We start from the raw sequence: 25,960 nt of genomic DNA, 5'->3' as shown, positions 1-25,960 counted from the left end.
ATTTCACCATCCATCAAAACCCTAGGTTTCTTCTTAGAACCTGACGTAACCATGAACAGGCAGGTTAATGTCATAGCCTCCACGTCAGCTTACCCCTCCAAACTCATCAACGCAGTCCGACCCTTCCTTTCCCAACAAAATTGCCTAACCATCGCCAGGGCCATCATTGGACCAAGGCTCGACTACTGCAATGCCCTATTCATAGGCACCTCTGCCAAGAATGTGGCCAAACTCCAAATTGTTCAAAACAACGCGCTCAGAGCCGCCAAGGGTCTCTCGCATAAAGAACACATTTCAGAACTCAGGAGACAGGTCCATTGGCTTCCAGTTAAGCAAAGGATCATCTTCAAAGCCCTAGCCCTGACTCACAAGTCTCTCCATTACCTCACTCCTCCCTATCTAGCACAGAGAATCACCAAACCCTCTACCTACAAACCATCCAGATCCCAGTACTCTAACCTGCTATCCATCCCTAGAACATGCAAAGCCCATGCGGGCGGCTCTAGTTTCCCTTCAGTCGCACCCACTCTGTGGAATGCCCTCCCACCACACCTTAGGCTCATTGACTGTCACTCAGTGTTTCGCAAAGCAATCAAAACACACCTCTTTGTCTGATGTATCTTGTGATGTAACCTATTATGTTCCAAAACATGTGACCCTGTAATATGAACAAGTTCTCTCATGGGCGGCTTCATTGTAACCCTCAAGTAAGCCTCCTTTAGCTCTGTTACAGCGCCTAGATGCCTGTGGGCTGCTAGTGCGCTCTACAGATCCAAATAAATAAAAAATAAACCAGGACCTAAGGCAGAGGACCATCACATGAGGCCAGTTAAAGAGGCTATCCCCTTGGTGGTGACATATCCCAAATTTTGGGGATACGGGAAATACTTATCAGGTGTTCCAGGCCTCTCTCCGTTGGCAAGAAGGGACACTTTGCGTATTCCTGCATCAACAAAGTTTATAAACACTGCCTCATTAAGAGAGCTGAGCAGTGCGAGCCGGGCAATCCATGCAGCAAAGGGAGTGAATCCCTTTGACACAGGTAGCAAACACACGCTCAGACATCTGAGGCACATTGCTTTTTTTTTTCTCTGGCTCTTGCTTCGAGAGTAGGCTTGAACATCAGAGATATATCGTATTGTCCTTGGGCACCCCCTAGGTGGACCCGCACGGACATCATAGGGGAATTGTCTCATTTTTCTCAGAAGCTCTCTAGGGATGCCTGCAAGGGAATCCGAGGGCCGGTGGATGTTCTTGTGACACTCGCACTGCACATCCACTCAGACATCTCAGGCAATCAGTTTTTCTAATGCCACTCAAGTAGCGAGTCAATTTCAATGTCAGAGACACACCCCACTCTGCTGTAATACTCGTGAGCCATGCGCAACATCTTTAACAACATGCTTTGCTACAGAGAGAGACAATGTATGGATTTCAGAGCATGTGAGATAGGCATTGTCCACTTCCAGCACCGTGGACCAGCTGAAAATGCTTTTTGTTCCTTTCAGGACAGTTTTTTTGTAAACACTGCTTCAATAGTGTGTGGCCCATTGCACAAGATCACTGATGGGTCAACCTTTTTGACAATGGAAACTAAGGATACAACCTTTCTCAGCATATATAGCTGAAGGAGTGCACTCTTCATCACAATGCTCATTTGGGCTGTGAAATTTAAAAGGCTTCATATATTATCTAAATGCATATACGGTAAACCCAGCAGATCAGGGAATAATGTGGCCTTCCCACTTACTGGCATTAGGAATCATCTCAAAAGGGAAGGTTATAGCAAATAGTCACTCCTATAGCCCAGTAACACACGACTGAAGCAATGTCCTGAAAAAATGGACTTTTGCATTAACAATCTGGTAGAACTATACACAATGGATTTCAGTGGGATCCATTAACAGGACTCACGAGAGGCTTTCTGGGCCTTGTTCCACATACACCATTGCACCGGATCTAGACCTCCAGGAAGAACAGGCAAGTTCTTTTGTACTAGTTTGCGGCTCAGCCTGCATTACTGTTATAACGTGGGCAACGAGGTCTAACATAAGGCTCTTGCTTGCCTCCCGTTTACCCAATCCTTTTTTGTATGTAAAGATGTTGACATAAACAGATACTAAATGTCTCTAGCTCTTCCTCGGGTTCATCCCACTTTTTACCCCTTAGGCAACCTATTTCCATAGGTTTGCCCCTTAGATTCTTTGGACAGTGTCAAGCCACATGTCCTGTTTCTCTACAGGAAAAACAGATAGGAGGAGGCGGTCTGCTTCCTTTTATTTCCTCCCTTTTGCTTTCATCTTTTGCTCTGGGATCATTTATTTTGATGTCTACTGTGTCTCGCGGCATCCCTTCCTTACTTCTATATGATCTTCCTTATTTTTTTGTTCCCGGGGTTGAGGTCGGTGGATCGGCCTATGATCCTTCCATTCCTCCCAACGATGGACTGAATGGAAATGTTTAGCTGCACCTTAGTGGTTTTGTGCAGTCTCAAGGGGTGTAGCCAGGTTAGGTTGATTTAAATGTAGAACGGCATTCTGCAGGAAATAGGGTAAGGAATTAGTGAACTGTGCCAGGGTGACCATTTCCGTTAGCTCGTCTAAGGTTTTACCATTGGTCCATAGAGCCACAGTGTTTTTAACACATTCACCCATTTCTATGGGGGTTTATCCTGAGTTTAATTTAATAGTTCTCAACTTCTGGCGATTAAAATTGCATGTTTACACTACTCTTTTTAACAGCCCCTCTTTGATGGATAGAAAGGTGGGCCCTTGTGCAAGATTCAGTAGTTGATAGTAGGTTTGTGGTTCGCCTTTCAACAGAGGGCCCAAATAACATATTTTAACATTCTTTTCCCATCCTAGTTGCGCAGCTAGATGTTCGAAGTTTAGAAAACAAATTCCTAAATCTTCGCCCTCAAGATATGGTTGAAGTAGCCCCTGTGGTAGTAAGGGTCTCGCATATAACTCAAAAACTTTATCCAAATTCTCTTGGAGGCTAACCTTGGCCATTTCTTCCGGTGGTGTAAGGGTCCCTTCTGTGGATGGTTCTGAATCAGAAAAGAAACAAGTCTTGATTCTTTCGCATAAAGTCTAAAAATCTTCAGATTCACCTGAGTCTGAATCTGTCGGAGGAATGGACTTCGGTAGGTTAATCTCCAACCCTGATGGCCCCGCGACATATGGCAATTGGGTACCAAAAGAAATAGGTTCAGAGGGGTTTCAGGGTGCTAGGTCTAACAAAAGCAAAAACGGGTTCAACTTTCAATATTATTTGATCCCACTTTTGTATATTATAATGTGAGAGAGGAAGGGTGTCTAGCAATACTTGAGTTTTGAAGAACAGATCCTGCTGACCAGTCGGGATATGTAGTTGTGAGAAGAACACCTCCTTTGTTGTGGATACGTGGTAAGAGTCAAGGAGTTCAACGATTTTGTTTTCCCCTTCTAGTGGTACCACAATTATCAGCATGGGTTTCAAGTTTTATCAGTTGAATCACATCCCACTTCATATGTAAGAAACTCATGGTGGCAACTGTAAAGACAGACATAGTTCACAATTTCACAACCTTATTAGAAAGCGGGGTATCCCTTCCCCTACCTTTCTCTTGGCATCCCTCCGTCGGGTTCACACTTGCCTTTACTTTCCTTCTTGTCAACATGTCAGAGACTTTCGATTGTACAAGGGGTTTGACTCGACCCTTGTATGACCCTTCTGACTCCTCACACCAGCCTCTCCCAGGGCCTCCTGGTACTTGTGGTTCCAACAAAGGGGACCAGACAGAGTCCTTCGAATGAGCACTCGCGTGGTGCCTGGCCACTCTGCAGCTGGTCCTTTCGTGGACTTAAACATACACAGGTTCTTTGTACACAAGTTTATACAATGTTGCCATTCGCAACCTTGGGCTCAACACAGTCCGGTTTGCTATCAGCTCTCCTCGACTCACCGGCTGTGCTGAACCTGTTAGCTTGTCTTGATTCTGGAGTCAAGGATGGTACCACGGTAGCAAGCGTGCCTTCCCACCTGGGTAATCAATGCGGGAGGCCCCCATGCACTATTGGCATCTGTTACACCACACGCCAGCTGTAGATCCCGGTCTTATGATTCTTTTCACATAGGCTTTTGGGTTTGCATTGAACAGGGCAAGGGCACTTCCCTCCTTGTTGTCCTCTCAAGTCTTGCTGCCTTTATTCTCCCTTTGAACTGCCGTCCCGGTATAGCTGTTTCCTCGTGCGTTTGGCCTTGTTCGTAGTATGCTCTTGTGCTTCGCCTTTTATCCTTGTGGGGAATGGAAAGGGCAGTTAGGTGTGTGTAGTTGTTGTGAATTGCCTGACTCTGTCTGACCCTTGTTTTGGGCCATGTCTGGTAAACGGCTCAGATTTTAGTCCATTGTCTTTTACAGTGTAAGAAAGTGTTTGTGTCGCAATAGGGGTGGGTAGAGCTTTCAAATATTCTATGGGGTAGGATGGGGAAAAAGGGTTACAAGGAAGGGGGTACTGCATCTCACTCTTCTGGGTCCCACTTCCGCTCCCCGAAGACCCCCCATTAAGGTGATCCTCCCCCACTGGTCCACCCCCAGGTACTGGATCCAATAGCGATGGCTGTGTCCTGGCCATCTGCGTGACAGACTCATAGGACTAGCGAGTGAGACATTCAGGTTTCTCACAGAAAGCAGGGTAATAGAGTTAGTTTAAGTGTTAGCCATGGGGCAGAAAAAAGAAGAGAAAAGAAAGACAACAAAAAAAGAGGAAGGAAAAAGAAGAAAAGGGGGAGAGAGTAGTGCTTATACCTGCCTCTTATTAAAAAGAAGAGGTAAAAAAGAGAAATTATTTAAAGTAATCTGCATAATAATACATCACATGACTAGTTCAAGGTGGAAAGAGGAGATAGAAGGGCCCCACTCTCTGTCACTTCTACCGGAGCCTGGCTAAGTCAATTTATCACCACCTTTTCTTGCCCCATACCTGTTGTGCACAATGCTGGCCAGTCTTCTTCTGTTTTCCCCATAGGACTACATCACCCAGAAGGCCTTGCGGTGGAGGAATGGGCGGCAACCCAACTGAGAGGGAGTTGGCGAGAAACTACATGGCATGGAGTGATCCACAAATCATGCCAGCAATCCAGATGCTCTACATGACACGAACTGAAATCTTGATTGCACCTTCAGCGGGACTGCAGTGTGGTCCACATATCAAAATGGCAATATAGATGCTACATATAGTCCTAATATGAATTGTGAAATTGCCTAAACCTTTAACAAGCCGCCATTATCCAACAATGGTGAACATACGAACTCCGAAACTGACTATATTTGAGCAGGCTACCGTTACCAAATAACTACGGTCCAGCGTACAAAATGTGGACAGGCTTAATGATTCTGCATGGAAAAGTGACTGGGAAAGTGAAAGGAGGGTGTCTGAGGGAGAAGATGTGGATGGAGTGTAGCATAGTAGTGTGGAGAGGGGAGAGTAGTACAGTGGAGAGGGGAAAGTAGTAGACGGGTAAGAGCAGAAGCAATGGCCGCAGGAGAGCAGGAGTAGAAAGGAGACCATCAGAGGGACAGTGAGAGAGAGAAAAAAGAATAGAAGAAGAGAGTGGAATCAAGAGAGGGGAGAAAGTGTAGGAAAGGAGGGATAGAACATAAGGATGAGACATACACGAGCATGCAAGAAAGGGACCGACTGGGACCTGTATGATTGGAAGGCACATTTCCTTGATAGCATTCTTTTTGGAGAACCTAGGTTCGGATTCAGAGATTATTCCCAGAGGAAGTGAGATGAATAATGTGTTTGTCTTTATGCATCATAACCCGTCAGTCAGTTATTAGATAGTAGGGGTTACTGAGCAATAGATAACATCTTGAGGTTTAGGGATGACTGGGCTAGGAAGGGAACTGCCCTGGGGAGATGAGAGAGAGAGGGGCAGCCCACTGTGGGCCCCTTATCAATCTATTCAATAAAAAAACCTCAACTGCTTTGATCGCTGGTGTGTTCTTGAGGCCATCTGTGGCATGTGGCGTCATCATGGGATCATTCAGGCCTCGATACAGAGGCCATCCACAGGAGAGAGACTACTTACTTCAAGAGAGAATTGAGAAGATGAGGGCACAAGAGCAGAAGATAGTCTTAGATGCTCACCACAGTAGGGTGCGATCAGAGAAGAACACAGTCCAGGGTCCAATCTACCATTCACCGACCGATCAGGCATGCCCACCTGTTCAAAGATCTCCATTGGAAAATGTTTATGAGATTCACAGCACCTACAACTACTGGGTCCCCGCGAATGACAAGATAATGGCTGGGACAGATCTAAGGGTAGACGTGCTGAGGAAAATCTTTGGGTATTTCACTCCAGACCACAGCAACCTGAAGATGCCCTCTTCCCAGTTATTTACTATGGTCAACCCAGCCAAGCACCACAGTAGTGCCCGGGCCTTAATGATCAACCTCTTCTCCACCCCTATCCAGACCCAGAGTGGGGGTGGGTAGTTGGCTGGTTTTGGTGGGATACCCTGTGGTTCATTGAGCAAGATCCATAGAGGGAAAGCACTTCTGAAGGTGGTTAGGGCACACTGTGGGTATCCACCCCCATCACAGAGGACACAACATCTTCCTGGCAAGTGGATCTACAGGATCTCACAGAGTGCTTGGCGCAGTGAATGCAACCAGGAGGAGTTGAAGGAGTGGCAATGTCTGTGGCTGATGCAGTGACAGGGGTGAGCCAGAGGATAAATGTAAGCCCCAGTGAGCCAGAGAATGGAGAAGAGGAGCGCTTGCTCCTCGTTCTGCCTTGTCCATTGGAACTGGTAACATTGTCTCCCCCTGGCCAAGATCCTGAAGAAAGGGAAGCTCTGAAGCTGCACCCGCTCAATATTGGGACTGAGGTATTAATGGTTGACTTGATTGGGTTGGAGATGAAGTGAGAGGACCCGCACCAGGGAGGATCTGGGGGAAGGACCCAGCTGGAGGCCGAAAGCTTGCAATTAGAATATCCACCTAAGATCCAAAAGGACCCAATACCCTCAGAGAAAGACCACTCCCTGGGAAATACTGAGATATAGAGCAGACCACTCTCCCGTCCACAGGAGGATCTTTCCAAGGTGGAAGAAGGGCTCTCCTGGGAGGAAGTAGAACAACTAAGAGCAGTCCTCCTGCAACAATGGCTGGAAGAAGAGGAATTGGACCCCCCCGTGAAAAGTAAAGGTAGGGAAAATGAAATGCTGTGTCTGGTCTTTTAGAAGAGGGGGCCCATTGAAGATCTGTGCCTGCTTCCCAAGTAACAGGAGTAGCACTTTGCCCCAGTAGTAAAACAGATACCGCAGGGGAGGGTCAAGAGAAGAACTGCCAAGGGACACTGTCACACACTCACCATCGACAACGTTACACCTCGGCTGATCTGCTGGAAGAGACTTCCTGATTGCCAGTTTAGATCCATTGAGAGATAATCTGGGCCTTGTTAGATTTGTACCACACCTACAACACCATACACACAGAACTATTATTTCAGAACACAGTTCCCAGGCCCGGGAACCTCAGGGCTGCCTGTTGTATTCACGGTGAATTGGGTGATGCACAGCACCATGAGGGCTCCAATCCAAGTGGAGGATACGATTTGGAACACCAAAGTCTTCATATTCCCAAAAGCTCTAAAGAATCTGGTATTGGGCAGCAGGTTCCCTAGGTTCAGGGAATGGATGGAATTCTTGTGCCACCAGGATCAAGGCCATAAGACACCTATCATAGCCTTCTGGGTGAAAAAAGCAATCAGGTGCTATGCCTATGGTAAAAGGGGGCATATCTCCTAGCATTGTCCTAAAAGACCTGTGGGTCAAGTGCCACAGGGTAGCCAGGAGCAGAAAAGTTGGGGCGGCGAGAAGATCCCCAAAAAAATCCCTGGAAAGGTAGTACACTGGTGGAAAGAGGTGGGGGGATTTGGAAAAAAAGTGGAGGTATGTGACAGGGTCAGAGTAATGACCCTGACAGAGGGCAAAGGGAAGATGGGAGGAACCCAGTCTCTGTCCATTCTACCTATGCCTGGCCCACTGAATTAAGTGCAATTTTTTCTTGCCCCATACTTGTTGTGCACAATACTGGTCAGTCTTTTTCTGTTTTCCCCATAGAACTACATCACCCAGAAGGCCTGGAGGTGGAGGAAAGAGCGAGCAACCAAACCAAGAGGGAGTTGGCGAGGAACTGCAAGACTGTGGAATGGTCCTGTCACACTCACCTGTGTCTCTGCAGGAGCGATGGACGAGCCTCCCTTGACCCTGAGTCTTCACTTCCCCTGTTTCACCCGGAGGAATACCTGTCAAATACAAGGTGTACACTCAGACCTGAATTCATCCGATTCCACTGGGCCCTTCCCTTCTCTTTACTGTGTGCTGTGATGTCCCCCTACGGGTTTACCTTGATCTTTAGTAGGGTGTGCACTCCATCCTGCATTTGCAGGGGCGCGATTCACTCATGTGATTGGTGCCAATGTCTGTAGGCTGAGTTCAGACGCCAAACGCTGTTTTATGCCTTCACAGCGAGGCCGAGAGTTCAAGGCGCCAGTTTCTTCACTGACTAGAAAGTCCTTCCCACAAGTGAACGTTGCGCGGAGAATGTTGAGTGTCCAAAATTGTCCATGTTGTCTTTGTTTGCCGGTATTTTTGTGGGTGAGTAGTGCTGCGTCTAGATGCTAGCTGCTGGTAGGTTTGTGCAGCACCTTCAATTGGAGCGTGCCTGGTAATGTCTCTCCCTTTCCCTTGCAGGAGAAATTATGTGGTATTAGCGCCTTGAGTCCGGGTTCAGCACTACTGGAGACTTGGTGGTTAGGTAAGTTTGCACGGAGGCTTTTGGTAAGTATGCACTGCGTAGAGAGAGAGAGCACAGTGAAATAAGTGTCCGCTTTATTGGAGCGAGCGCAATGAATAATGTCTCTTCTTTCTTACAGGGATTTGTGCACTTGTGCAACTAACCTGGATTCCAGCGTCGCGGAAAGATTCGGTGAGTATGCGCAGCGTTACTGATGTGCGTGTGTTAACTCTGTTCTTCTTTGTTCTTACAGGTGCCGGTGTAGAAGTCCCCGCTTGACTGGAGATAGCTGCGGCGTGGAGTAAGAACCAAGTAAGCTGAAGCTGAATGATTCAGAGCGGGTAAGCAGAAGTAGGATGATCCGGAGCAGGTAAGCAGAAGCAGAATGATCCGGAGCAGGTAAGCAGAAGCAGGATGATCCGGAGCAGGTAAGCAGAAACAGGATGATCCGGAGCAGGTAAGCAGATGCTGGCTGATCCAGAGCACAGCAAGTGTGTTGCTGGTACAGCTCACAGTAAGCAACACGAAGCACTGGAAGAATCTTGGGTGTGGCTTATATACCCAGCCACACCCAAACACTAGAAGGCTCATGAGTTATCATGCACTTCCTGTTTGGCAACAGGAAGTGGTAACCAGGAAGTTACTACAAACACTAGGAATGAATGAATGGAGGGATTTGTTATGGGTTCTTTGTGTGCCTATGCCAGGCCTGCCAAGCCTCCACCCAGCTTGCCTCAACTACCTGCCTGATACCCAAGACAGGTCCACACATCAAGCCGGCACTTCCAGACACTCTACATGACACAAATTGGGAACTTGATTGTACCTTCAGGTGTGCCACCACCATGGAGTGGTTAGCACAGCAAACCGGCAATACAGACCATTAACTTGACTACATCTTTAACCATGTATCATTATCCAATGACGGTAGAGATAAAATGTGATATACTTTGAGTGGCCCACAATTACCAAATGCTGGCGGACTCCTGTACAAAATGAGTGTGGGGTTTAAAGCCTGTTATATGTGTTGCATACCTGTAACCCAGCCCCTTGTGAGAAAGAAGCTAGTGGTTGGGCGGGATACCAGCTGAGGGAGAGGACTAATGGAAGGGGGCAGGGGAGGATAACAAGGGGCATGGAAATTAAGGCAATGTGGGCTGTTTAGGTGAGGAGAAAGGAGGAGAAGGCGACCAACAGACCAAGCGTATGAAGGGCGGTGCAGAGGAGCGTGAAGGAGGGTTGCTGAAAGCATGCAAAAGGTGAGGTATTGGTTGGTGGGAGGAAGTGGTAGTTGGGTGTGAGAGTGCTCCAGGGTGAATGGGTGGGACTAACAGGGGGAGTGTAGGGGTCAGTGACATGGAGAGAGAAAGGAGGGTGACTGAGGGAGAGGGTGTGGGTGGAGTGGAGTAGAGTAGTGTGGAGAGGGGAAATTAGTAAAGTGGGGAGGGGGGAGTAGTAGTGTGAGGAGCAGAGAGTAATTTGGGGAGGGGAGAGTAGAGGAGTTGAGAGCAGCAGTCAATGTGGGCAGGAGCGATTGGAGGCGGTGCTCCTATACTTTTTTTTAATGAAGTTTTAACATTCCTATTCTTTTATGTTAAAAAGAAACTGTTCCATAATGTTTCGTTTCAAAATAAAAATGTAGGAAGAAGTTGAAAGTTGCACTTCAGTGCACTGCGCACTGAGCTTTCTCTTAACAGCAGGAGCGTTTGTGGGGGGGGTTGGATTGTGCATGGTAGGGGCATGTCGATGGGGTTGCGGAGCGGGGGCAGACCAGCAGGGAACATAGTTCCACTACTTCTTTTCGTAGATTTCCACAACTGGTTGAGAGGGGAAGAGTAATAGTGGAGAGAGTAGTAGCTTGGAGAGGGGAGAGTAGTAGAGTAGAAAGGGGAGAGCAGAGGCAGAGAGTGCAGGAGAGTAGGAGTAGAAAGGAGACCATCAGAGGGACAGTGAGCGAGAGAAAGGGAGAGAAGAGAGTGGGAGGAAGAGAGACGAGGGACTGTAGCAAGGGGAAAGGATAGTCCATCAGCACTAGAAGTACAAGAGCTTGCAATAAAAGGGGGCTGTGTGTGATTGGAGGGCACTTTTCCTTGATAACATTCTTATGGTGGAGCCCAGGTTAGGAGTCACCGGAGTGTTCCCAGAGCAAGTGAGATGAATTGGTAATTTTCCAGTCAGTCAGGTATTGAACAGTAGTACTTACCAATCTCTAATTACCATCTTGGGGTTGAGAGATGCTGCGCCAGGGGCAGGTGGCAGTCCAGGGGGGAAGAGGGAGAGAGGAGGAGCCTATAGTTGTGCTTGTTTTGAAGACCAAAATAAATACTATTGCAGTAGATTCAGCAGTATGTCACCAGAGCAAGACAAAAATGGATCCAAAGTAATTTTTTTGTTAATTTTAGTGGTTGATATATTTGGCATTTTGTGTAGTAATTAACCTAATAAATGTAACGAATCATTGTAAATGCAATGAACGCCGAGCAGGAATGTTGAGCGTTTCAGTTCTTTCGCTATTGAAAAACATTCTCTTGAGATATTTTTTTAGGTCATTTTGTTCAGCAAGGGAGTAGTATTCAGAGGTCTATCCCCGACCTCTTCTGGATTTAGTATGAAGCAGAGCCCCTCAGAGTCTTACTTACAATCTCTGGTGGCGTTAGAGCCAAGCACAGTTCCTCAGACGCTTCTCATGAACGTCTTGCGGTAATATCTTAAGGCCCGGCCTCTGAGCGGTGTGCTATTAACCTCATGAAGTATTAAAATGCAGCACAGCCCCTCAGGGGCTCACAGTCAACCTCTTGTGGCGTTAGTATGAAGCACCGCCTGTCGGAGGTTTACCATTCATCTCTTGTGGAATTACTAATGAGCACAGCCCCTTGGAGGCTCGCTATCAACCTTTTATGGCATTACCAATGACGGATACAACTCTTAAGGGCATGCACCTAGCCACTGGCTTTGACAGCGGCTTTCACCAGGCCGCAGCTCATCAAGGGAAGGCAAGTATGGTGAATGGTGGCAGCAAACTATGGTGAATCAGAGGCTTTTTTGTAAACTGCTTTAACTATTTTTCTGCAGCAAATTAGGAGCCGCTTGTTGGCTTTTTTATAAATCCAAACAGGCTCTACATTGATTATATGGATCAGCAAATGGAAGCTTTTACATAAGATAAAGCAAGAGGTCAGGTCATGGAGGGGCTTACAGTGTGTGGCCATGTATTAGTAGGAGTAACACAGACCCCCGGAGATTGCGGGTCACCTTGGAGTTCTGTGACCTTCAGCCTCGTTCCTCTATTGGGCTGCAGAACTCCTCCTTGTTTTGTACTATCATTATAACATACAGGGGGTGGGGGGATATTGTACCCCATATATAGCCTCGTTTACAAATTAGAAAACAACTGCCGAGTTTTACTTTAATCTTTACAGTGTGTGGACAGAGAAAACTGAATGAGGCTAAGATCATGGGAGATACTGTGGCCTTTTAATGTCCATACCCCACTCTGTAAGGAAAGAGAGCAAGGGCAATATTGGCAAGGAATCTGCACCGTTCAAAACCAAAAGACAACCCTTATCAATTCCGTAACTATTCCCCACCTTCTATTTTTCAAACACTAAAAGAAGAATGCCTGGTATTGCCTCATTTCACTTACCCCGGAAGGATAAATAGATATGAGAACCCTGCTGGGATTACAAGCTTTGTGCTTCAAGGAGCACACACACACATTTCTTCAACAAGCGCTAAACCCATTGAGTTATCTTAGTGGGACGAACACCTGTAAAGTATCAGCGGGACTGGGATCCAAAGGCAGCCTTGTAAATTGTTGTCAACCCAGCCCCATACTACACCGATTGAGTGAGTGCAGCTAGCAGGCCTCGCCCCGCAAAGAGTTCTGCCTTTAAGAATAGTTTTGAAGAAATGTGGCAAACAGTGCATTTTGCACTGTGCATGATCTCAGAGCGCAGCATGATCTTCAGACGTCAGTGGGAAGAACAAGAAGTGCACAGAGCAAAGTGTAGTATCTCCCCTTGAATTACTATAGACTGTCGTGCTTGTTTGGTCCTCAGATCAATGCATAAAGATGTCTGTTATTGGCTTTACATTTGACACAGCGGTTGGCATCCTCCAGTGTGTATTTAGAAATTCAAAACCGTGCAGTATGGGGGGCCCCCCTGCAGAGCAGCAGACCCTGTGGAGAGTGTTCAAGAAGATGGGCATCTGGGGGTCATGTGTGAGGAATGTAGGAGCCACTTGATGGTCCCCGTTACACATTCTGTGGCTTGGTAGCTGGGGAGGGCTTGGCGCCTCGCCTTGCACCATTTGATCAGCCAGACCTGGCGCCTGAAGTTGTCTAAGTGGCATATGATATCACGGAAGGAAAGAAAGAACAATAGAAAGAGCAATACACAGGACATCTACACCCTACCCAATGCCCGACCACAGCGGACGCATGCTGAATCTCTGCAAGTGTCAGTTCTAACATTATGGATGCTTCCAAGGCTCATGCAGGTTGTGGTGCTCTTGTCAAGCAGGTCTTCTAGAGCTCTCTTCTTGGGGAACATGAGTGCGTAGCGCACAAGAGTTATGAACAGACCGAGGGGAGATGAACTCTTTGGGTGAGATTTCAAGTCCTGTGAGTCTGACTTGGTGTACAACAATGAGACAATCCCATTCATCTCCTCAGATGTTGGTTTTCTAAGGGTCACCCCAGGAGATATATGAAGGCCTGGAAAATGGATTTCGGAGGGAGAACATTTGTATCAAACTGCTAATGGAGGCACCTGAAGATTAGAACATCTCTAATTGTGTGAAGGGCTTCTCTTTGATGCTGGTCGATGACCGCAAAGAAGGATGGTCTGGAGGGTTGCCCAGAGCAATGCCAGAGGTTACGATTTATTCAAAACCTTCAGCCATTAACTCTTATGTTTGGCTATTTTCACCCTGGGGCAGGTATGCCCAAACGTGGCTCCTCTGCCTGCTGGGCCTAGAGACCCAAGTTACTCATCACTGATGATGTCCAATAAGGCTGAAACATGTCTGGGGATGCTTGTGGTTTCGTGCAGAAGGGATGTGACCTAGCAGGTCAGGATGGACTGCCCCTTTGAGGTGGGACCAAGCCTGATTTGCATATGGTCTTTCCCCTTTTGTAATGGCTTGGCAGGCGAAGAGCGATGGTCTGGAGGGTTGCCCAGAGCAAAGCCAGAGGTTACAATGTATTCAAAACCTTTCTTTTGTTTTGCTAGGAGTAACATGCAAGCTCACCCAGGTCTTGAGACACAGGGGGATGGGTCTCCTGAGAACAGGAATAACCGAGAAGAAGACCTGTATCTGAAAAGAAGTGCAGGACTGCTAAAATCTTCCGGACTGTGATTGACTGAGAATTGACAAATATCTCTGGACAGGGACCTTGGATTCAGAGACGCTTTGTTGACGTGAAACTGATTTGTTTTTTAAAGCCAAGAGACTCTTTGTTGGTATATGTTTTGCATTAATTTGAAGACTTTCAAAAGACATACGTAATAAGTCCCAGGGATCTTAGGGTAGGAGGAGAGCGCTATGAACATTGAAATATTGGCTTGTATATTTGAAGACTTCCCCAAAGGGAGACATCAACAACTAGAACTGAGCAAAGGGGAGCTTCAGTGAGGAGAAGCCAGAGACCCAGAAACCACACCACCTGAAATGTCCCCATAGTGGCAGAAGGGAATCCTTAGGGGCTCGGAGGGGGTGGTGTTTTTTTCCTATACACTATTTGAAGACACCCTCTTACAATTCAGACTAATACTGTATTAAGTTTCCTTATTGGTCTCTGTGTTTGGTTGATCATGCTCGGCTTTGCCACCCCTATCATCTCAGCCGCTGAGAAGCTGAGAGTTCAACTCCACTACTAAGACATAGCAAAACTGGAGATGCCACATTTGCGCTGGCACTTAGGTCTGTTCAGTGGTCTGTGGATTTCAATGCTTGCAATTGTCCTTGCCTATAACGCTTTATCATCTGAAAAGTCCAGTAAGGGAAATCTGTAGTTGATTTGGCTCTTGTCACAGTTGGTTTGTAAGATGCCATGCAACACTGCTGGGGATAATTATAAGCGCTTGATGTGGCTAAGAAGTGGCAGTGGAGGGGCAGGTAGATTGGGAGGATTGCTGCATTCATGTTTTCTGGAGTCATGGTACACAGGTACAAATCACATAAGCTTTGTTGGGGACAGGGAGTCTATCAGGAAGGTATGTCTATGATGAGGTACGTGTTTTTAACATACCTTGTTACTGCGCCACAGCTTTATGCAAATAGGTTCCAAAACGCCATATATTGTTGATACAATTGGGTTTATTGTTCACCCTTTCTGGTTACACGTGTTTTGGCATTATCTATTCCTTTTTCAAATCAGGGCATATCTGTAATCTTCATTAATAAGTAAAAACAAAATGCAAACAAAACGTGCAAATACATCATATTGCCATCATATGATCATGTTAAAAGAAAACATACTATGCACAAGTGTTATTCAAAAAAACAATGATGAGAGACCGAGATTCGGGGTGGGGATCAGGAAAGTAAGTAAGAAGTTGAAAATAAAATAAAAAATAAACATGGAGAGAAACAATAGTCATGAGGAAAGATTAGTCAGTTGTCTCTGTAATTGCAGAGTGTACATACTACATGCTATATACATGTACTTATATTATTCAGTGAATAACGGTACAGACGGGATTTAACCCAGTACTATTCCTACAATTCTGCAACTATGCAAATATGACATACTGCAAAGGGTAATATGACCTCTTTTGAATAAATGTATAGAAGTAATATGTCAAGAACTACACAAATGCAATCAAAATTAAAGCCAACCAGTCAGAATATGCTCTAGTATAAGGCAATTTGGAAACAGATAGCACCTTACATGCACAAGCCAGTCGCAACTTTCATTGAATAATATAAGGAAATGTATATAGCATGTAGTATGTACACTCTGCAATGCTAAACCTGGAAAAGCTGGCTATTAGTCCGAAGTACGTAGGTTCTACTCGAGGAATGACAAAATATTGCTATTATTAAATTTGCTCACTTCAACTACAGAGGCCAAAATCACATCACTTACTTTTTCAGATCATGTGCCAGTGTTGGTTAGGGCAGGAGTGGCTGAGAAACCTAGGCATGAATGAATAATGGAGGTTTGAGGATTACATTCTCAGAGACCCTATCAATAGTAATGAATAGGAAAAGGGATTCCAAGTTTCTTCACTGATAATCCTATTTTCTGACAAGTCCCTGCTGTTGGAATGTATTGAAAGCAATAATTAGAGAAAGGCTGATCACCATTTCCAGGGAAGCAGAGACGATTCAGAAAATTAACTCAGGATGACCGTCATGCACAACTCCAAAAACTTGAAGCCCATCAAAAAAAGGACCCTCAAGAGGGGACAAGTCCCCGCTGTAAGATGGGATGCAATGTAAGCAATAATTAGAGGTAGTCTGATCCCCATTTCCAGGGAGGCAGGAAGATTAAGGATGACCTTTGTGCACAGCTCAAAAACATTGAAGCCCACCATAAAAAAGGACCCTTCAGCGGGAACATATAAGAAGCTACTTGTGATGAGAGGTCAACTCGGTACCATGAGAGCCAATAATACCTACACACTTCAATACATCAAACAAGACAGTGATGGTATGAGCATGGTCAAATGGGTGGAACAATACTTACCTGAAAAATTAAAGTGTCATGTAATAACTCTTTCATCCACTGTATCTGATCTGCAGCTATGAGGTAGGTGAAGAGGGGACATAAGTTGGATGTAGATCTTTTTTCAACAAACCATGTACTGCAGAACCTTGCAGTCTGAAATAATGGTCTGAAACTCACCTTGCTCTACCCATTACAGAGGGAAGAATTAGACAAGCCATTTACAAGGAATTAGGTAATTAAACCCCATCAAATACTTAAAACCACATAAAGGTCTTAGCCAGGCTGGGTTTATGGGTGCTTTTTAAAAATAATTTGGAACATCTGTGATACCGCATCTCATAAATCTCTTAAACCGTTAACACATTGACACAATGGAAAGGGAGCACATTACCTTGTTTCCCGAATCAGGTAAGGAGGAGTCATTCATTATGTCTTACAGGTGCATTGCCTTTATCAACACTGATGCTAAATTATTCACACAGGTTCTATCGAACCGAAAAGAGAAACAACTTATCTTCTTGATAGAGCCACATCACCCAGGTTTTATTGCGCAAATGCATTTGTGAATGTCAGGAAAATTCTTCATATGATCAATAAGATGCACACATTGGCCCTCATTACGACCCTGGCGGAGATCGTGGTGCAATATGCACCATGGAGCACGGCGGAAAGCTGCCGATACCGCCATGGGGGTTGGCGGATTTACCGCCCCATTCCGACCTTGGCGGGGCGGTAAATCCCCATTCCCCATTTTACCCTTCCCCATTCCCATTTTTGCCCCATAGGGTATAATGGGAGTAGGGAAGGCGTTAATTACGCCACCGTAAAATACGGTGGCGTAATTAACAACAAGGTCCCGTAGCGCCATGGATTTCTCCGCCCGGAAAAACCAGGCGGAAACCGCTCCATGGCGCTATGGGAACTCGTAGTAGGGCGGAAGGGTCCGCCGCGAATACCGCTGGCGTAAACCCACTCCGCCAGGGTCGTAATGAGGGCCATTGTCAGTCAAAATACTACTCTTGGCATAAAATGCAGATATGATGCTTAACTGAGAAGGCTCAGGGTTCTTTTTTGATGGTCCTGAGGAAATTAGGGGTGTGCTCAAGCGATGATCAAGATGGTCCTGTCTAGCTATCAATCTCTGAGGGACAGGCTAGGATTTAATGGCTTTCTTGCCACATCTTTCTCACTAAAAAGAGGCAGAAAGGAAGGTTGCCCCTTGTCCCCTTTACTCTTTTCTCTAATCATGTAATCCTTTGCGACCCACATTAAAAAGAACCCGACCATTAAGAGATTTCATTGGGAGAAGGAATCTCACACAATAGCTTTGTAAGTAGACAATGGGCCTCATCATAAGTTTGGCTGAAGCCTTGCTGGTAAAACCGGCAGGCTGCCGCCAAACTTGTGAAAATTTCCAGCATCTGCGAATGGGCAATTACTGGGTCATTACAGCCCTGCTGGACCCAGTAATTGCCCATTCGCGGGTGCCAGTATGGAATGCTCCCCATTCCCATTTGAGCCTGATAGGGCTCAATGGGAATGGGGAAGTCGGATGCACCGGCACCATTTATAATGGTGCCGGTGCATCCGACATGCTCTCGTCGCGGGTGCCGGTATGGCTGCCAGGTCAGACCTGGCAGCAGTAATGGCACCTGCGAGCAGAACTCGTAGTTTGCCAGTCCGGGAACTACGGTACCGGCACGCTTCCCCGTACCAGAGTTCCCAGACCTGCAAACTTATAATGAGACCCAATGTCATTCTAACTACATCCCAACCCTTGTCCGTACTGGCGATAATAGGGAAAATGGTTTTGGGAGGGTTTTCTACTTTAAAGACTCCTTTTAAACACTGCAAAATCCAAGCACTTGTACTTTACTTTGACAAAGGCGCAAGTCAGTTTGGTGAAGGTGGTTGTAATGACACATACAGAGAGAATGATGTCAGACTCGTTGCAAATATATGTCAGGATCGTTTGAGGTGGGGTGATTTGGCCCGCTCATAGATGGGTAGAATTTGAATTATTCAGATTATTTTATTATTATTTATTTTATTTGAATTTGTGTCCAGCGCTGTGTGATGAATCCAATGGAACAATCACAGGTTCCCCAGTGTTGACCTCCTCCCATGTGGCCAGGGGACAGCAGCCGCTACCTGATCCTGACCTTGGTGGCGGTTTCATGGGGAGGATCATATGGGAGGAAACAATTACCGGGGAGATGGTATGACTCCATTGGAGGAGTCATAGTGTTCCTCCTTTCCCCATGGGGAAGACCCTCTGATAGAGTTCTTGATGTCCTATTGTCATTCTAGTCAGGGCCCCGCCTTTCACCCAAACACTCACTACTCACACATAACACCTTTTGTTCCTGATGTGCCTTTTTGTGATAACTTTGAAGAAAATCATCCAGGAGCTGAAATCCCAAAGAAAGTTATGGACTTCAACTCCCATAACCACTCAGGTACTGAGACGAGGAAGAGGACAAGAGAGTTTGTGCAGAGTGACAGGATCTTGAACTGTAACATGCGGACAAGTTATTTTTCTAAACCTGTAATGAGTGGGTCATTCAAAAATGGCAACCTCGCTATGGAGAAGGGAGGTACAGCGAACTGTGCAGAAGGAGACGTTGCCATTCACGCTGGGGCTCGTGAACGTGAAGCACACGGATGGAAACAGCAAAGCAGAGGAGGCTGCTGGGGAAGGAAGAGGCACACTGCATGGGAGCAAGAAGCACTGTTGAGATGCCAGGAGCAGTGGAGGAGGTACTGGAGGGTCGGTTGCTCCGTGAGGCAGCAAACTTTACCCTGGGCCGAGAAGGAGAGCTGGCATGTGACCACAGAGGCACGCCGGGTGCTAGGAAGGTGTCTGCACACTCCAACCTGAAAGGCAGAGGAAAAAGCCATAACGCAAAGGCAACGTCAGGAACACTGGGGAAGATCAGTGAGTCTGCCTAAAGCAGTAGAGGACTCCAGGGCGTTCTGACAAATGCGCAAAGCAGTGATTGATTGGCACAAGATTGCTAATGCAGGAAATATACATAGTCAGAGTTTCTTTGAATGCAGTCAAGGCAAGGTACACATTCAACACCCAATAAGAAGAATGTTTGATGCTGAAAATATACAATGGCAAAGTTTGTTTAAATGCGGTCAATGCAAAGTACAAAGGCAAAAGTTTGTTTTAATGCCGCTAAGGCAAAGCGTAAAGGCAAGATTCAATGAGAAGAATATTTGAATGCAGACAAGACAAAGTTTAAAGGTAAACACCAATGAAATACAGTAGCATGCGATGCCAATGTGGGGGAGAAGTTTGAACAAGTACATTTGAATAAAATATCACTGCAACCAGATATACCAAGCAGCACATGGCATATGCTACTGTGGCATATCAAAAAAACGATAGTGCCTAAGATCCCTGGAAGGAGAATACAGCAGGCAGCTGAAGTTGAAGCTAAGAATTGTGAAACATGTAGGAATTCCTGGCAGGCGAGTATACCAGGCAGTTGAGATTGTACAACGATTCCTGACAGAAGGGTACACCAGGAGATCTGAGAATCCTAAAGAGAAGTCCTGGCAGGCAAGTGCACCAGGCAGTAGGAAATTGTGAAGATGTCTGGCAGGGGAGTATACTAGGTAATCTACAATGATACAAGAACTCTTAGAGAAAGTTTGGTACATAGCATTTTGTTTAAACAGAACTTTTTGCTTGAACAGAACTTTTGGTTGAACAAGAACTTTGCAAGTCCATTAAAAGGCACCAAGCAATTGTTAACTAGAGAAATGTTGTCTCCTGTTTAAGAATCCTGGGGAAGGCGAACTTTGTCTGGATGTAAGGGTCTTTACCTTTGGGAACATTTTCGTTGGAAGTCATTCTTACACTTTTGGTTTTGCACACTTTTTCTAACATTAGGTCACATACATTTCATTGCACCTTTTTGCTGTTTGTTTATAAGTGTCTGGGTCAGGACAGGTTGTTTTGGACACAAGGACGGCTTTTCAGTTACTGACATCCTGACACACACAGACAGATCCTTAGTTTTAGTTTCTATGTAGGGAAATTCCTCTTCAGAATAGGGCCATAGAGGCGCTTTTTTTAAATGTCTTTCTTTAAAAATAAATCTCCCTTGTGTCTATCTCTCATTTCTAACCCCTCACAGATGCCCCTTCCCAGCAAGTCTTGGAGTGCCTTACAGGTTCAAAAATTGAAAAGGTGGGATTTGAAAAAAGAAGTTACTAAATGTTTTCAGGAAATGATTGGAGGATTAGGATAGACAAGTGATAGCAGTAGAGGAGGGCAGGGTTATGTGTGGGGGAACAAATTTGTTGTGAGGCTCTTTCTGAAAGTGGTGATGGAGGATGCAGTGCGTATGTAAAGAGGTAGGGTGTTCCATGGCCTGGGTGCTGTGAGAAATCTGAGGCATTTCTCCCAGGCTATTCCTGGGTATCCTTTGTTCAGGTGGCCTTGGGAGGGCCATCCCTCTTGAATACCAACCTTGTGGGTGGACAAGCAACGCAGGATCACCTGGGAGGGGGTCCTTGGGGATCACAGGAGGCACGCCCTCGGGCGAGCCATGGTATTCCTCGCATTCCGATACACCCCTACCCAGCATCCCCTCAGTGTCATGGGATATTGTCAGCAGTGTCCCATCATACCCCAGTACCTTTCTGTAAGAAAAAGTAGAAAATGACCAGGGAAATTAGAACCATCTATACAATCACAAGAAACCAATAGAAAATCCATTTGCCCACAACAATACATTTACCCCCTTCATCATGACAAAATCCTACATGGTTTTTCCATGATCCCTCAAAAAAACTTCAACTCCCACAATCCCTACTTTCACTCTAGAAGTCCAAGTACTGGGATGAAGAAGAGGCAGATGGGAGTCATGAGGATTGCCCATGAGAATCAATGGCCAATGGATTTCTATGGGCAGTCTCCATGTTGTCCCGGTAATGAGGTCAGGAAGAGTCAGGCAGGGAGGGGCAACTACTCACACCTGACTCCAATCAATTATTTGAAATAGTTTAAAAGATCAGACACCCATGCACACTCTGAGCGAGGCTGGACACGTGAAGAATCAGTTTCTCCATGGCAGATGCAAACCAGGCAACACAAAGGAGAATTCCAAGGGGCTGCTGGAGAAAGATTGAACTCGAGGGAAGGCCAGGCAAGAATTCCTTGTTATCAAAGGGCCGTAAGAGTTCAAGTGAGGCAGCCGTGCGGAAGAAGAGAATACTGCAGCTGAATGACAAAGTTGCCTTGTTCCCCTCTGGGATGACAGCTGAGTTGGGGTGAAGAAGAATAATCTTTACAGAGCCTTGACAGCTGCATACAAGGCATTCAAGAACTGAAATTAGTCAGAGACACACGACCAGTGAGTTGCTGAGAGAAACGAAAGCCTGGTTGTGTCTGAATCAAACGAAGGTGCTACCATGAATTAAACTGTTGCAAAGATTGAGAGGCGTTTGTGGAAATCTACTGCGTGCAATACAAAATAACAGAGGAGTCCTGCGGGAGAAGCTTGCATTATTGAGAGACTTTGTGAACGCTTTTGAAATTGTGTTGACCTGTAACCAAATGTAAGAGATAACGAGATCCCGAGTGAAAATCATAAAAGTATAGTGCCAAGAAGACGAGAGAAGTAAAAGGAAAGTTGTGAAATTGTACAGAAGGCAAAACTGTCAAGAACTTTGTGTAAATCATAAAATTGCCTGTACATGGCGAAGTGGGAATACAACCTCGAATGTGCATTCTGGGACTTGTAGTCCGAAGGAGCAAAGCTGTGAGATGGAGCTGAAACTGTGTGAACTGTACAAAGGCAAAGTCAAGAGACTGGTTTGATCCCGACGGAGAGAAGCCACTGAGATTGAGAATTGTGAAATATTGAGTATTGAACTGTATGAGTGACAAAAGAAACTACAAGTACGAGCAGACACTGGGAAAGAAGATAGTACCGGGAAAGTCGAAGTTGTCAGGTATGGTTTAAATAAAACCCCAGGTCGTTTTGAAAGCCTTCAACAATAAAAGCCTGGAGAAGAGAAAGACCAAAGTGAAATGTAAGAGAAGTCTGTGTGTTTTGACAACAAAAGTTCACTTTTGTTTCAAGGCAGAGGAAGCCTGTATTCTGACTAAAGAAGTCTGTGTTTGGGCAAGCAAAGTGCACTTTGTTTCAAGGTGAAAGAAGCCTGTGTTAAGTCAAGAGACATTCCATTGAGAACCCTTTTTTGGTTCTAAGCCTCTGTCAGAGTGGTGTGAGACCAGCTGAACCATTGAACTGTCCCAACCACCCAGAGTGGGCACAAAGCTCGAACATGCTACCTTGACCCCTGCTGAAAACGTGGGCAAGGGAAGCCAACGGCTCAACTATGTTGACATATTATTTCTTGAACACTTTTCCTTTTTGCACACACTATTGTCCCCCACTATTTTGTATTTAGAAGTAAGGATTGGCAATATGTTTATCAGTATAGGCCCTTTTATTTTGACATCCTCCACTACGACTATGACTGCGTTATTATTATTTGATGGTCATACCTTGCTGCCATCTTTAGATTTAGGGTTAGATCGTCGTTCATCCAACCCTTTTGAAGTTCAATAAACAACCTTGAACTGTGATCACTTGTGTCTGTCCTACTGTTTGATACCATGCCTTAGTTACAGTGCCCAGTGGGTAAATGCTTGTTTTTGTGTGCATGAGAGTTTGCAGAGTGGAATGTGTAGAAGGTGTTGGCTGGCTTGTCTGGTGTTTGTGTGGGTGATGGGTTTGAGTTTGTCATCAAGCTAAAATGGATTTCTGAGGTGGATGGCTTTGAATTCAATGTAGAGTCAGTTGAAAGCAGTTTTCTGGGGTGTGGGGAGCCAGTGGAGGTGGGAAAGTGCGGGTGTGATGTGTGAATGTTAGGGAAGCTGGAGGATGAGTTTGGCTGCTGCATTTGATATGGCTTCTAGTGGGGAGAGGGTGTTGTTAGGGAGTCCAGTGAGTGCTTGGACTGTGTTGCAGAAGTCGTCAGGAGGAAGGATATGTCTGATTTTGCATAGGAGGTGTTGTATATTGCATATATTGCATTGCAAAATGAATTAAAATGAAAATGTTACTATGCCTTCAGTACAACTCCCAGGAGCCCTCCTTATGACAAAAAAAACATTTAAAAAGATTACTGGTGTTACTTATGGAATTTATACTGAACAGCAAAAAATGAGAGTGGGGAAAACGACTGTCTAAAATAGCAAGGTTCATGGAGGTTTGTACTGTCCCAATCTGTTAAACCTCTTTCGGCTACTCAGATTAGAGTGCTGTGGAGTGGACGATGAGAGTATTTGGCAAATTGTGGGTACACGTAAAACAGAAGGTGGCAGGCTCACACATGTGGAAACAACTGTTGCTTGCCAGAAAGATTGACCAAAACCCTTCGAGGTAAATGAAATTGCCAATTCACAACTTGGTTTCTGGAACGGGATTGTCATATTGGGGGTGTGAGGAATGGTGACGACATATCCATAACCACTCCTATTGGCCTTCTGGCTTGAGGTCAGGTGAAGACCTGGAGGGATGGTGGACTGACCAGTTGCTGCAGGTCCGCTTCTTCTCCTTTTGGGAGCTTTTGTAAACTCAGACCTGGCAGACGAGAAAGCGGATATGAAACTTGTGAATAGACTTGTTCTGGCAGCTAAGTGGTGTGGTGAAAATCTTCCTTGTGGTGTGAAAACTATCGACCACCTTAGGCTATGTGGTTGATGCGGTGTTGGTAGGGCTGGTAATGAAGAGGAGGACCCAAGTTATTCTTGTATCTTCTCAGAGATTACATGCTACACGGTCCTTGTTTCTGCAGCTTTCTGCCAAAAAGTACATGGTACTTTACTGCCCAAAGGGACTACATGTACTGAATTGGCTGTCATTTAAAAGTGAGATGGACTCTTAAGTGATTTGCAGTGTGTATCTATGCCTAGGATGGGGTAGGAATAGTACACATTTCATGAGTGCTAAAAAGTGCATTTTTAAATGTTAGTAAAGGTTGGACAAAAATGGGCCAGCATTGCTATTCAACTTTATTTTGTTCCTTCCCTCCTACTAAACATAACAAACAAAAAAAACAATTTGACACTCTCAAACACAGTCGATATGTATGTGCAGGTCTATTTGCAAGGGACCTGGGCTTACTATATCAGAAATATCTCAAGTAAACTTCTCAAAAGGAAATCAAGGATAATCTAGTCCGTTATGACCAGACCCTCATGGTAGTTGATCCTCATCAGTGCAAGACATTAGATGGACCCCGGGCACGTGCTTGCTTCCCGATCTCTTTCCATTAAATGTTATACACTTGCCCTGGAAGTGTGAAATATTGTGAAAAAAACATACTGGGTTAATTTATAAATATACTAAATTTCTTTGGAAGATACAGTAACAATTTGCACTTACGTGCATGCCATCTCCTCCCTGTAATTTTGACATTTCCAGAATGTAGTTGAAATAGAAAAAGAATAACTTAGGTGAATCCGCCTTTACACTTCACTTTTCCACTCCCTTTTGGGAAAACTGTAAATGCATCCCACAATTCTCGATTGCGGAATGCATTTACACTGGATTCATATGGAATCCACCTGCTTTTACTAAATGGTAATTATGGGCCGATTCCATAGGAATCCATTGCATTACCACCAATACATGAAAATGCCATGTTGGCATTAATGCTCCCGGATTTCCAAGGCAGATCGGTAAGGCAAATAGACCTAAAAAGTCCTCTCTGCCTTACCTATCCACCTTGGAAATCCACCTACATCTCCCAGCTTGGTAAAAGTTGTGTTAACCACTTAGAAAATGACGCTCCTAGTGTCTCCTACATTTTTTGTGAGGCTTCTCCCTCTCCAGCCATATGCTACTCAAAGCAGTCCCAATTGATCCCTGTCTGAACAGCTTACCAGGGAAAAACCCTGTATCCCCTATGACAAACAATTAAACAATGAGTTGAATGAATCAGGGTACAGAAACAGAACTCTACATTTCCAAATGTGAAAGAAAAGAAGGGAAGTCACTGAAGACAGCAGAAGTTGAACTTACTGTTCTCATGCTTGTGACCTGCGTAGATGATCCTGAAGACGTAATCTGTTGCGATTCCTTCATCGAACATTTCCTCCATATCCACTGACTTGTTGCAACTGTTTCTTTTCCGCAGTTTTGGGAAAACCTTGCCCTTGAATGAAAAACCCAAAGTTATATGTGCAGTTGAGGGTACACATCAAAGAAGCTTGCTAATTATTCCTTAACATCAAGAACACAGCATTAGAAAAAGAATTTCAACGCTACTCATCTTTCACTCCTTATTACATTTGGTACATAAACCTCAATACAAAATAATCAAAAAAGGAATTTAACTAATAAGATAGGTAACTAATAGACAGTGAAGTATTATCACAAATTGTGGATGGCTGCAATATTTGGTCTAATCAGGCTAAGCCCCCATCTGACCACAAATGAAAAGAAAAAGGGTT

The 25,960-nt window shown here is 45.3% G+C and overlaps 1 protein-coding gene across 4 annotated transcripts in view; it reads right to left on the bottom strand.

Annotated features, from left to right (window-relative positions):
* Positions 1-25,960, bottom strand: part of SGSM2 (small G protein signaling modulator 2) — a 1,574,436-nt gene that overhangs the window by 562,323 nt on the left and 986,153 nt on the right. For all 4 annotated transcript variants that reach the window (XM_069614582.1, XM_069614584.1, XM_069614583.1 and 1 more), the window contains exon 11: positions 25,530-25,662. In XM_069614582.1, coding sequence (XP_069470683.1) covers positions 25,530-25,662 — 133 coding nt within the window. The remainder of the gene's footprint in view (positions 1-25,529; positions 25,663-25,960) is intronic.

This window comes from Ambystoma mexicanum, chromosome 9 (assembly GCF_040938575.1).
Source record: "Ambystoma mexicanum isolate Mex_15411 chromosome 9, UKY_AmexF1_1, whole genome shotgun sequence".
NCBI lineage: Eukaryota > Metazoa > Chordata > Amphibia > Caudata > Ambystomatidae > Ambystoma > Ambystoma mexicanum.
The sequence above is the reverse complement of the archived record's forward strand: the minus strand, read 5'-3'. Positions and strand labels throughout refer to the sequence as shown.